Source organism: Nicotiana tomentosiformis, chromosome 4, assembly GCF_000390325.3.
Source record: "Nicotiana tomentosiformis chromosome 4, ASM39032v3, whole genome shotgun sequence".
In the NCBI taxonomy this organism is placed as follows: Eukaryota; Viridiplantae; Streptophyta; class Magnoliopsida; order Solanales; family Solanaceae; genus Nicotiana; species Nicotiana tomentosiformis.
Window position 1 is genome coordinate 118,757,704 of NC_090815.1, and position 13,752 is coordinate 118,771,455.

Here is a 13,752-nt window from a genome sequence, read left to right on the forward strand (position 1 = left end):
ATGGGTAATTGAAAGAAAATGATTTAGAATCACTTACCAACACTTCACTTACCAAAACTTTGGAGAAGAAATGTTTCTTGAAAAATCGCCTCACACCGTTTGGTTTTTGAGAAAAATGAATTTTTGGCTGAATCCCGTGTTTGGATTCTGTTAAGTGCTGGGCAACAGTGTTCATCGCGTTCGCGAGAGCACTGACGCGTTCGCGAAAAGTATAGGTTACCAAGCCTTCATGTTTGCGAGACAGTGCTCGCGTAGGCTACCCTTCCCTGGTCTTCGCATTCGTGAGACAGTGTTTGCGTTCGCGATGAAGAAAAGGCTGACTTCCCCTCCCCGGTGCCTAACACTACGCGTTCGCGATGGGCTTGTCACATTCGTGAAGTTCGTGAAGGGTAACGCCCACATCGCTTTGCGACCAAGCCATCGCGTTCGCGAAGAAGAAATCCCTGCCTCATCAGTTTACTCTTCGCATTCGCGAGAGGACCTTCGTGAACGCGAAGAAGGACATGCCAAAACCTAGACTCTACAGAAAAAACCAGATTTCCAAAGTCCAAAACATCTCGTGGCCTATCCGAAACTCACCTGAGCCCTCGGGGCTCCAAACCAAACATGCATACAAGTCTAAAAACATCATACGGACCTGCTCGCGCGATCAAATCGCCAAAATAACACCTATAACTCTAAATTTAGCGCCAAATCAAATGAAATTTTCAAGAACACTTTAAAGTTACTATTTTCTCAACCGAAGGTCCGAATCATGTCAAATCAACTCCGTTTCTCACCAAATTTTACAGACAAGTCTTAAATATCATAATGAACCTGTACCGGGCTCTAGAACTAAAATACAGTACTCACAATGCCAAGCATCAATCAATTCTAAAAAAATAATTAATTTTTAGATTTTTAATTTTCATCAAAAATTCATAACTCAAGTCAGGGGACCTCCAAATTCGATTCCGGGCATACGCCCAGGTCCCATAATTCGATACGGACCCACCGAGACCATCAAAACACGGATCCGGGCCTGTTTAATGTGACCGAAGTCAACTAAAATTAGCTTTTAAGGCAAAAATTCTTATTTTCATTAGTTTTCAACATAAAAAATTTTCGGAAACATGCCCGGATTGCGCACGTAAATCGAGGAGGGTAAAAATAAGTTTTTAAGGTTTAAGAGCGCAGATTCAAGTTCTAAAACATAAGATGACCCTTTTGGATCATCACATGTCCAAACACAACTTTAACTTTCAAAAGTTATTTTTTACCGCAACTTCAAAAAAAAAAATTCAAATTTCAACTAAATCTATGTCCATGTCCAAACGCTAGTTTAGTATTTTTCTTTTGAGATATAGAAGTTCATGTAGTTTGAGACCCCACTTGATTGACTTAAGGTAACATTGTGGAAGACAATATTGCTGGTTATGGATTGCAATGTTGAACTTCATCAATTATGTGGAAATCCAATTACATTGTTGAACTTCGTAGTGTACTTTATCCTCTTTATTAGAGTGTAAAAAAATTGAAACGTAAAGCATCAATATAAGTACTTTTGCGAGTATTTTGAAACCCTATTCCTATCGAAGATTTAGTGGTTGAAGTCTTGAAGATGTTCAAACCTATTTATAACATCATTCTTATATAACAGTAAGTCAAATAAAAAAATTTAACTGTATTAGCGCAAGTGTGAGAAATCATGGTATGTAGTTAAAAGATACTAGAAGAATTAACTATCTTCATTACTTCTTTGAATTTTGGAAAAGCTTTTAGAACAGTTTCGCAGCAATTGTTAACAACTTCGTTTCGTATTGGAAACAGACTTTGTCTTCCATTTATCAGACCAAATTGTTTTCGAAGAAAAAAGAAAAAAAAGATATGTTGTTTTCGCAAACTAAAGTTAAAACTAAAATATTATCCAAAATTAGTGCTTTCTTTAAAGGTAATCCAAATACACAATATTTATCCAAAGTAGAACTTATCGGAATTACGGTAAACTGCTCAGATAAAAAATCAATAGAAAACACCGGAGGTTTCTTTGGTAGTTAATCCCAAAGTCGGTGACATAAACAATAGGGCAAAGGAATTGCTTCTGTCGAATTCGACAGCGGACAAGTCCTGGGACGGATTTATAGGCAAAAATATGAGGTAAGTGAACCCATGGTCTCTCTGTAAAATAAGATATTTTATGTACGTATTTTCTAGAATTGGTATAATATTAACTGTTGGCACTCATGCTTCAATAAGATTGAACGGTACACTTGGTTGAAGATTAAGTTAATTACTAAGAGGAATAAGGATCAATTTTTACTTAATATATTTTTTCTTCTCTTTTTTAGTAGTGCACTCGTATAATAAAAATCCTAGATCCGCTTGGACGGACAACCTAGAAAGTTCAAATTTATATAGTAACTCGTAATCTTTGATTTGGTACGGATGATTTTCCTTAATCTTGGACGTGTAACATTTTGAAAGGCTAAAATCCAACTTGATGGGAATTTTATATTAATTAAAACGGCAGAGATTAACTACACCTCCATCCTTGGTGCAGCGCAACTCTTTTGTAGTATTAGTATCTCCTAACAGTGGCGAAGGCACATGATCATAACTAATCACCATTCGTTGAAAAATTGTACTGTGTACATAGGTAAAATATTGCGTTGTAGAGGTATATAACACATATTGAACACCCTTTATCGGAATGTTTTTCACTTCTTTTAAATTTGAACACCATTGAAGAAATTCCTAACTTCGCAAATGTATCCTAAATCCTAATATTCTTAGATTCGGTAAGAATAGTTTGCTTGTCATGTACTTGTGATACTCCATTATTTTGAAAGAACGTTCTTTTCTCCACATTTAATTTCATGAATAAGTCAAGTTCCCAACAGTATTTCTACTTTCTAGCGTACTCAAGAAGCTCTTCAAGGCAACTGTGTTTTTCTTGGGTCAATTCGATCTATAGTATTTACTATTTAGTCCTGCAATATTACCCTCTACTTGAATTATAGCATATTTTAGGATTTGCTTTCGCCTTTCAGTCATTCTATGGGTTGCCTAGCAGAGACGTGTTTTATCTGCAGTGGATTCTCTCTTTCTATGTAGATATCAAATCTGTTGTTAGTCAATGGGCGGACACAACAGCTATATTAACCATTGCCAGAGAAGGATCTAGAATTTAAGTTTTATGGGTTCAACTTTAAGGTTTTTAGTATTGAACCCATTGTATTATTAAAGTTATGGATTCATATTGCTATTTATTGTAATATCAGTACATTTTAACACACAAATATATGTTCTGCATCAAAAATATCGGGTTCAATTGAACATATCGATACATTACATCCACACCCTTTCCTTTCTGTTGTTGTCAATGCTTTCTTGAGTCAAGAAAAAAAAAATCATTATAAAGGGCAAGCAAAACCAGAAGGTAGCTATATGCCCACCTATGTAGCCAAATTATTATTGATCAGTAGTTAATTTAATTACTACCATGAAGTTCCAAAGGGAGAAATGCCTAATATCGATTAATTTCTTGGCCAAAACTAGGGCGAGATACGTCCTTAAGCAATTGCATTCTTAAGCATGCCATAGGTTCATCGCGTACATTGTTAAGATCAATGTTTGATAGTATGGATGATTTAGACTATAGAAGTTTACGAAATATAACCGTTCTTATTCTCTTTGCACTAATTCCGCCATTCTCTTATTATTTTGATTAAACGACCCAAGAAAAGGGGTTTAAACTTAAAGGGAGCAAATCCAAATTTACAATGTAAATGTGCAAGTTCATTCTTATACATTGAGGAATGTGGCATCGAGTATTTAAAAACCACCTTCATAATTATTTTTTTTGGGCTGAATTAAAGAACTTTTATTGAAAGTTGAAAATTAAGTAGAGTTATTACAACGTAGGGCGATCTAATGCGAAAACGACGACGACCCCCACAGCTATTGATATTGAATCCGTTGTTCTCACCTTAAAAGCTGGGTAAGCCAAGGGGGGACTTTGAACTGTTAAGAGGTGCCTAGCGCTTTCATCAATATGAAAGAGGAAGCTTCTGGGCTGTACCTGTACAACTAGGACTGATCTTAACGATTCAATCCCTAAATAGTCTCTGCGAAATATTAAAAAAGCAAATAAAGATGGTTCATTCCAAAATAAGTCTTCATGCTCAGGATAGTTATGTGAGGCCTGAATACTCCCATAGCTTGCTAGGGTGTGCGCCACTTTGTTGTCTTCACGGTAAATGTGCCTAATCGGTGGGTGGTCCATGGCAGCGACGAGGAACCTGAAATTATGTAAAAGATAAACATAAGCTTTTGATTCCACAGTGTGGTATTGTCACGGCCCAAACTTAGGGAGTACGACCGGCGCTCAACCGAGTAAACCCGACCGAGCAAGCCTGCTAGATTTCATTCTACCCAAATTCATCCCTGAATAAAGAGGAGATGTACTCCGTTAATCAAATGCTGAAGAGATTTCATTAACCGCTTCCATTTCATTCCCATTAACAGCATCATTCAATATTTCCAAAATAGTACAAGTTTATAGATTTAATGAAAAACATGTTGTCAAATACTAATAGTTCTAATCCAATTTCCAATATCAAATACCATCCACAACCTGTCTACAGAGCCTCTAAGTACAACTGAAGAGTAATATGAAAATGCCGGTAACAAGGCCCCGGCTATACCTCAACCACAAAGTACATGAGAAACAAAAGATACATGACCCCGAAATGAAGTGGGGCTCACCAAATCAGCTGAAAAGAGTGTACTGCTATCACTGATCAATGCCACCTGCTGTAGAACCACCTGCATCCATTAAAGATGCAGCGCCCCCGACAAAAGGGACGTTAGTACTGTTGAATAGCACTAGTATATATAGCTAGAAATCCTCTTTCAAAATAGAATGCCCATATGATCTATACGTGAAACACATAATATAATGTAATTGAAACAACATGTACAAACAAGGGCAACGAAAGGGGCACCTATTGTCTGCATTAATAATGTGTCTCATTATACCGTCCTTAGTGTTCACATATCATACTATACACTTATGCGTTTCATAGACCGTCCATAGTGTTTATTCATACTGTACACCTATACTTCTTATACATAATTCACATATGCGTTTCATAGACCGTCCATAGGATTTCATATCACAATGTACATATGCGTTTCATAGACCGTCCACAGGATTTCATAACACAATATACCTATGCGTTTCATAGACCGTCCACAGGACACAATATACCTATGTGTTTCATAGACCGTCCACAGGATTTCATAACACAATATACCAATGTATTTCATAGACCATCCACAGGATTTCATAACATAATATACTTATGCGTTTCATAGACCATCCACGGGATTTTATAACACAATATACCTATGCGTTTCATAGACCGTCCACAGGATTTCATAACACATTGAAAACAAAAGTACAAATATGTACATCTCATAACCTTTCACACCACGTATCACTTAATCCGTACTTTTAACCACTTACAATATTATTATTTCATTGGCTCTCTTGGCCATATATATGATTCTTTATTCATGGCGCAATGGCCGTATTTCATATTCCACACTTTCATTTCTTTCCTTTCATAGATCATCATCAAATATCAACATATAGAATATTCCAGAAATCACAACTTTAAATTCATTAGAAATGAACAATTTAAGCACAATAGATTTCTTTCCGAGAAATGAATTAAAATAATTGGCAATTGATGCGCAAGTTAAAATTATCAACAAATAACACACCATTTATTCTTAAAATACTTTTCCCCAAAAAGGACACTACACAATTTCCATTCACGAATATGTAAGAATGCAAAACACATTGAAAATACTCACAAAGCATAATATTAGTTGAAACAACCACATATGGGAATGACTTGAGTACATAAGCTTTTAGGCAAATTCTATTTTCGAAGTCAATTTTAGAATAGTTGAATCAAAGCTCATTTCATAATCTTTCTCACATCATCTTATTTCATTGGCACTATTAGCCACAAGTATAACCTTCATTCTTGGCACGTTGAGCACACTCTATATCCCCAATTCACTTATTTCATTTTCAAGCATCATTATAGATTATCAACAACAAGACATTTTCAAATCAAGACTTTAGGTACACATTTGAGCAATTAAGAGTCTTAAGCATATTGAGTTTTTCTCACACAATTTGGCATAATAGCTTTCATTTGAAACGCGACTCAAAGTCATAACATTTTAATACACATATCATTCTTGAACACATTCTCGAAGGATGACGTAATGTGATAGGAACATCCTGAACAAGTTTTGATTACTCAATTCTTGACACTTTGCTTATTCGGGACAATCGAATTTATTGGGAACAACTCGAAATATAGAATAAGGAACATGAGACAACCATACTTGGAACTTATGGAAACATCATGGAATTCAATTCTAAGAGAGAAAGTTTAGCCAACATACCTCAATTGAGCTTTCCTTAAATTACTACAACGTTCCGAAAATTCTAGCAATCCCAATCTATTTTGAAACATAACAAAATTGAACCATAATTAGGAAGATATTCATGGTTTCAGCTCATTTGAGCATTTTATCAAACACTAGGTGTGCAAATTTAACCATAAGGTTCTTCTACAAGATTTTCTTCACTACATAACCCAATCCTTACTTATTTAAGCTCAACAATTTTTCCATAAATCTTGTTGGTACATGCATGTATAGATAATACTCTCATACCCAAGAATCATACTCCTAATCAATCATCTTTTACCCAAATTCGAAATTGAAAACTAGGGTATGGAACCTTACCTCTTAGTTGAAGAACTTGTGGGTTTTCCTTGTTATCTTCCAAAATTTGAGCAAGACTTGATGAATAATTAGCCTAGGGTTTTATCTCTCTCTAAAACACTCTCCCTTCTCTCTAAAACATCAGATTTTTGCTCAAAAATGGCCCAAAGCGTGTATTTAACGAAGTAGGGTCGAATTTTAAAAAACCCAAAAATGAAGCTTCGGAACAGGTTTTGCAATCGCATAATCAATATGCAGACCGAATATCGGTTGCATAATTGCAGACCAAAATGACCAAAAATTTGTCTGTGTCTGCGGTCGCATAATGGACCGCAGAAACGCAGTTTTCTGTTAAAAATTTTCTTTTACTTTCCGGTGCATTGTTCAACCCAAAAAGTCCGAGTCGCGGAAGAATTTCGAAAATCCTTAAACATGTATACCTACTCCGGCACCACGAAACCTTGAATTCATTTGCGAAAATTTACGAGGCTTTACGCTTAAATATTTTGAAATTTTCCGGGGTGTCACAAGTATAGTAGAGAAATCACTATTGAAAGTACATTAGATTCAACCGAGGTAACTATTCACTGTATCTACAAATAACAAACAAAAAAATGAAATCTAAACTATGAATAACATATTTAAATTAATGACAAAGAAAAGAATGACCATTATGGAGGAGTAGTTATGCCAAATCTCTTAAATATTTTTTTCTAAATTCAATAACATGATTGAATAATGATCATCAGTCACTACAGATAAGCTAGTAATACACATTTGATGAGATAATCAAACACTTTTAGTCCCCTATAAAAGCATAATGCAAAGAGTCAACAAGAATAAACTGGCAAACTAATACCATAATCAAAACAAAATTTAGTTATTATTGCAATGCTAGTTAATTTCTTTATCGATCGTATACCAAGAATTAAATATGTTTTATATAAAAAAATTAAAAAATGATTTTTCGGTTTTTACTTTTTAAATTCAAAACCAAACTAAGGAACGAAAACTTTTAAATATTTAGTGTCAAACCAATAATTGAAAATGTAAACCAAATAACAAAAGAAATTGGTCCAGTTTGGTTTTTCGATTTAATCCGCTATTGCACTAATTAAAAGTATGTGCCATTATATATATGCTTGTAATTAGAATATTATCAGTAATAAGTTTGCTAAGCTTAGCCTAGAGTAAGAGTATTAATATGTTTGTAACCACTTACATTTTATATCATTTAGATAAGGACTAAGAGCCCGTTTGGACATAAGAAAATTTTTCTTTTTTCAAATTTTGTTTTTTGAAAATAATGTTTGGTTATCAAAATCTTACAATTTTTTCAATCTCACTTGAAAATGGGAAAATTCTTAGTGCTTAGTTGCAAAATATGTTGAAAAAAAGACATCCAAATATGTTGCAAAAATTATAACCAAACACAACTTCATCTTCAATTCAAAATTTTAGTGAAATTCCAAATTTGAAAAAAAAAAATGGAATTCACGCTCAAACGCCTACTAAGTGTAATCTAAAGCATGTGTAATATGCTTGAACCACCTACTTTTTAAATAATGGAATATATAATAATGTATTTCATTATAGATTAGTGATAGTATAAATGCGATATGCTTGGTGAAGATAAAATTTTAAAAAATCAAATAAACTTATCTAATTTAGTTAACTTAAATTTAATGTTTCAACATATGTGAAATCAGATAATCAAGACAAGGTCATAGTAATCTTTGAACATAAACTTTTTTTCTACTACTATTCTCCTATTTAACGTCTCTTTCTACCCCCTTTCATTCCTATATAAAGAAGCATCATCTCCACTCTGCTGCATAAAAAAAAAAGATCACTACCCCATTCACTATATGTTAGCATTCTCCTATAACAATTAGAAAGCTCTATCACAAAAAGGAAGATGACTAATTTTGACTTATTTTTCTATATCTCTATATTTCTTCTTACTATCTTATTCTTATATTTATGGTTTGTCATAACAAGAAATAAGAAATCATCACCCCAAAGGAAAGCTTATAAGCTTCCACCTGGATCAATGGGGTGGCCTTATATAGGAGAAACTCTTCAACTTTATTCTCAAGACCCTAATATCTTCTTCATTAACAGGCAAAGAAGGTACCATTTTCACTCACATTCCCTATTTTTAATTTAAGTAATTGAGTGAACGACTATTAAGTTTAATTCTTCTTTTTCGTATGTCGGTGTAATACTAATATTAATGGTTGTAAAATGTTTTTTCAGGTATGGTGAAATTTTTAAGACAAAAATACTAGGTTGTCCTTGTGTCATGTTGACAAGTCCAGAAGCTGCTAGATTTGTACTAGTGAACCAAGCTAATTTATTCAAGCCAACTTATCCCAAAAGCAAAGAGACTTTAATTGGTCAATCTGCGCTATTTTTTCATCAAGGAAACTACCATATCCATGTCAGAAAACTTGTTCAGACATCTTTAAATCCAGAAGCCATTCGTAACCAAATCCCTCATATCGAAGAATTAGCAATTTCTGCATTAAACTCTTGGGCAGGTGGACATGTTGTTAACACTTATCATGAAATGAAAAAGGTTGTTTTTACTATCGGATTTTACTTATATACACTGACAGTATAAACGAACTTTTACTGACATTTATCTTCTTTTTTTCGTGTCAGTATTCGTTCGAAGTAGGTATACTTGCTATATTTGGACATTTGGATGCTCATCTTAAAGATCAATTGAAGAAGAATTATATCATAGTTGATAAGGGTTACAATTCTTTCCCTACAAATTTGCCAGGAAGTCCTTATAGAAAGTCCCTTCAAGTAAGTGTCATTTTAGTCATCACTAAATTTTGTAGGTTTACGCAGTGGACTGACACTGACGGTAATGTTTTTATGTGCGAAGGCAAGAAAGAGACTTGGGAAAATTCTAAGTGAAATCATAAATGAAAGGAAGGAGAAGAAGCTAATAGAGAAAGGCTTGTTGAATTGTTTCTTGAATGCCAAAGATGAGAAAGGATTGGTATTAAATGAAGATCAAATTGCTGATAATATTATAGGAGTTCTTTTTGCAGCACAAGACACTACAGCAAGTGTTTCGACTTGGATTTTAAAGTACCTTCATGATAATCCTAAGCTTCTTAAGAATGTCAAGGTAAATGATCTAGAAGATTCCTTTCACATTTTTTTAAGTGCTCGTAAAAAATCAGCCTCATTCATAAAGCATCTCGTATTCACGTAAGGATCACACCTACTAAGGATATGATATATTCAACTTACATGTTTGTCCTACATGTTTGTCCTAACTATAAAAAAACTGTTGATTAGAAGACATTGTGATGTTTGGCCATTAATAATGTCTATAATTATTGCAGGCTGAACAGAAAGCAATCTGCCAGTCAAATGAACAAGAAAATCATGGGTTGACATGGACACAAACAAGAAAGATGCCCATTACTAACAAGGTAGTAACAATTTTACTTGAGAGACAATATTGACTAACATTTTCTATAAAAAAAAATTGAAGGACTTAAAATAGTTTTAACATTAACTTCTTGACAATGTGTCTTGTATAGGTTGTTTTGGAGACATTGAGACTAGCTAGCATTATATCTTTCACATTTAGAGAAGCTGTGGCTGATGTAGAATACAAAGGTAAGCCAATGGGAAAAAATTTAATTCCTTATATCTTTTTCATTTGAGGGTTGAGGTTTTGGCATATTCGTTAAAAAAAAAAAACTATTTTATAACATTAATCATAAAGAATTTAGTTGACTATCTTACACTTATCTAGTGTAGTATGAGCGGAAATGGACAAAAATAATTAATGTCTTCTTGATATTTCAAACTAACAAATAGTTTTGACCATTTCTTTTGACTAAAATGATAGATAAAATAGACTGAAGGAGTAATAAATGATGCGGTCTTCCAAAAATGGCTGACCATTCTATCAGTTTGATAGATTTAAAAGAAATTAGGGGCGGAAACACAATATTAGTTACAATTCAGACAAATCGTAACTTTTGTTTAGACTCGATATTTATATTAAAAAATTTATTAAATATATAAATATTTAATTATGAATCCGATGTCTAAAATGAACTGAATTTGACAGCAAGATCAAAAAGTGATAGATAAATAGACCAAAGGAAGTAAAAAATGATGTGGTCTTCCAAAAATGGCTGACCTTTGTATCAGTTAAAAGGAACCAGGAGCGTAACCATACTATTAGTTCAGAGGTATAGATTCAAGATTTAAGTGAATGGATGTACGGTTGTAAAGAGGTGGATCTAAAATTTATATTTGACGGGTTTAATTTTAGTCTTTTATCATAAACTCACTGCACTTTTGAAATTATAGGTTCGAAATTATATTCTTTTTGAAATTTTAGTAATTTTCACATATATATCTATAGTCTGCTGAAAATAAGACCGTTGAGAGTGAAATTTGAACTGTCAATTTCACTTGTAGAGATTCATCCAATAATAATTACACCATAAGAGTCTTTGAGCATGGGTTCACACACATATATTTAAGTAATTTTGGAGAAATATAACATTGTTTTGACCAATATTCACGTGAACTCATATCCCCAACCTGGATAAGCCTCTGTTACTCTGTATTAGTTACGGTTTGGACAAAATGTAACTTTTGCTTAGACCTACATTTGTATTAGAAATTTCATTAAGTATGTATAAATATTTAATTATGAATCTTATATTTAAAACGAGCTGCAAGTTGATAACTCATAAACTTCAAATTTGAAAATATGGGTTTAGGGTACTTAATTCCAAAAGGATGGAAAGTAATGCCTTTGTTCAGGAATATTCATCAGAACCCAGAGTTCTTTCCTAATCCACAAAATTTTGATCCTTCAAGATTTGAGGTACCACTCGACCCTTTATATTACGTGTACTACTTCTTAATAATTTTCTTTACCTACCCCATCACTTTACTAGTTTAAAAAATTAATTATTCATATTTATTTGCAGAATGTGCAAAAACCCAATACATTTATGCCATTTGGCAGTGGAGTACACGCTTGTCCAGGGAACGAACTTGCCAAGCTGGAAATGCTAATTATGACTCATCATCTAGTCACTAAATTCAGGTATTGTTTTGATTTTAATAACCCTTCCAATACTTATAAGATCATGACATGTTAAATCATGTTTTTTAATGAGTTAATAATGGATAACGTGTCATATAATGTGTAAAACAACGTTTAGTACACTTACTAGTGTTGCCTCAAAACTCAAAAGTAACTAGTGGAGTAACAAACTTCATTAAACATAAAGTAAACTGTGTTTAAGATTTTAGACCAAGCAAGTCTAAAGTGATTTTTAAAACGACACGTCACTATGTTCGACAATTTCAAATAAAAGACCCTCTTACCGTCTTACTCACGACGAACATGCTATTTATGAGATGTAGACATTCACTGCATTATGATTTTCTTAAGGTTATTACGTTATTCTATACTGAATGAAGCATATTATAATGCTAAAGTTAGTGGAATTGAGACGTAGTTAATTAACTAATACGGTTTATTTGTGATTTTTATTGTTATTTATAGGTGGGAAGCGGAAGGATCTAATAGTGGGATTCAATATGGACCATTTCCAGTTCCAATGGGTGGACTACCAGCAAGATTTTGGAAAGAATCTACCACTTCAACCTAAAGGCACTGAGCAGCAGAAACAAAATGGCTGTTACTGATTTGCATATCTCAAATGATTTCATCAATCTTATCCAAGATTGTTGCTCATCCCCAAAAACAAAAAACAACATATAGGGGATGAAAGAGATCTCCATTTTTCACCCTACAAATTAGTACTTACTATAATTTACTTTTTACTACTAAAGGTATTCTTAATTTTGAGTACCTTTACAGCTAGCATTTTGTATCATTTCAATTTGCAAGAATTGGAATTCACAAAGTGTAAAAAATTGATTTGAGCTTTTCTTTTAGTATCCTTTATTTTGGCTTTTGTTTGACATAAAAAGCAAATGGACTTTGCCCATGTGTTGGGATGGGAAATGGGATTTTCACTGTCTTGTTTTAATATCTTTTGCTTTTGCCATGTGTCTGCTCAGTACAAGTCCTGTTTGTAAGGTCCTTATCAGAGAGGCTATTGAAGAGCCAAGTGTTGAAGTTACATTTGGTGAGTTTTGAAGTGGTGGGTGATCTCTAAGCTGGAGAGCACAATAGCGAAAAAAAAAAAAAAGGGGGGGGGGGGGGGGGGAGGACAACTTTTAATTGACCTTGTACACTGCTAAAATCTGGCTAATAGAGTTTGTGGCATTTAAAGAATTTTACCCTTCTGGTTCACTGTCTCTATTCCTCTGTGTATTAGGAGAGACAATGGTCCTGAATTTAGGAAACATATTAAAGGTCATGACTTCAAGATCATTGTCTGTCATAAAGGACAACTTTTAATTGACCTTGTACACTGCTAAAATCTGGCTAATAGAGTTTGTGGCATTTAAAGAATTTTACCCTTCTGGTTCACTGTCTCTATTCCTCTGTGTATTAGGAGAGACAATGGTCCTGAATTTAGGAAACATATTAAAGGTCATGACTTCAAGATCATTGTCTGTCATAAAACATCTTTGTTTACCCGAAAAAACGAATAGAATACGCGGTATAACTTGACGCAAATCATAAAAGCAGAAATATCGAATATTGACTATCAAGAATGAAAACACAAACAAGGTTGAAGGGAAGATGATTTATGAGTAAGCAAGATGAAAATAATGTATAAAGCTCAAAATGATAATCTCTCAATATGGAGCATATGCAAAGTATCTGAGTTATGGTTTGTTAATATCTCAATGCCCTCTTACAGAGATAATAGTCATTCCTCTTATAGTGGAGGATCCTACTTTAAATATAATTAAAAATACATAGTGGGGAGCCATGATAAATCAATTTTCTCCTTTTTTTTCCTGCCGAGATTCTCTCCT

The 13,752-nt window shown here is 33.6% G+C and overlaps 1 protein-coding gene across 1 annotated transcript; it reads left to right on the forward strand.

Moving 5' to 3' along the window:
• The first annotated feature begins 8,619 nt into the window (after positions 1–8,619).
• On the forward strand, positions 8,620–12,851 carry LOC104090891 (abscisic acid 8'-hydroxylase CYP707A1-like). The gene is made up of 9 exons (XM_009596087.4): positions 8,620–8,925; positions 9,052–9,373; positions 9,460–9,609; positions 9,692–9,940; positions 10,161–10,250; positions 10,362–10,440; positions 11,565–11,671; positions 11,778–11,896; positions 12,362–12,851. Exons 1-9 carry the CDS (start codon positions 8,711–8,713, stop codon positions 12,465–12,467), a joined length of 1,437 nt encoding a protein of 478 aa, XP_009594382.1. The 5' UTR covers positions 8,620–8,710; the 3' UTR covers positions 12,468–12,851.
• Positions 12,852–13,752: the final 901 nt, after the last annotated feature.

Bases quoted from the DNA above. Each gene is read 5' to 3' on its own strand.
- LOC104090891 (XM_009596087.4), top strand. From the start codon at position 8,711: ATGACTAATTTTGACTTATTTTTCTATATCTCTATATTTCTTCTTACT. The intron at 8,926-9,051 runs GTACCATTTTCA...ATGTTTTTTCAG, and splicing joins TTCATTAACAGGCAAAGAAG to GTATGGTGAAATTTTTAAGA. The intron at 9,941-10,160 runs GTAAATGATCTA...TAATTATTGCAG, and splicing joins AGCTTCTTAAGAATGTCAAG to GCTGAACAGAAAGCAATCTG.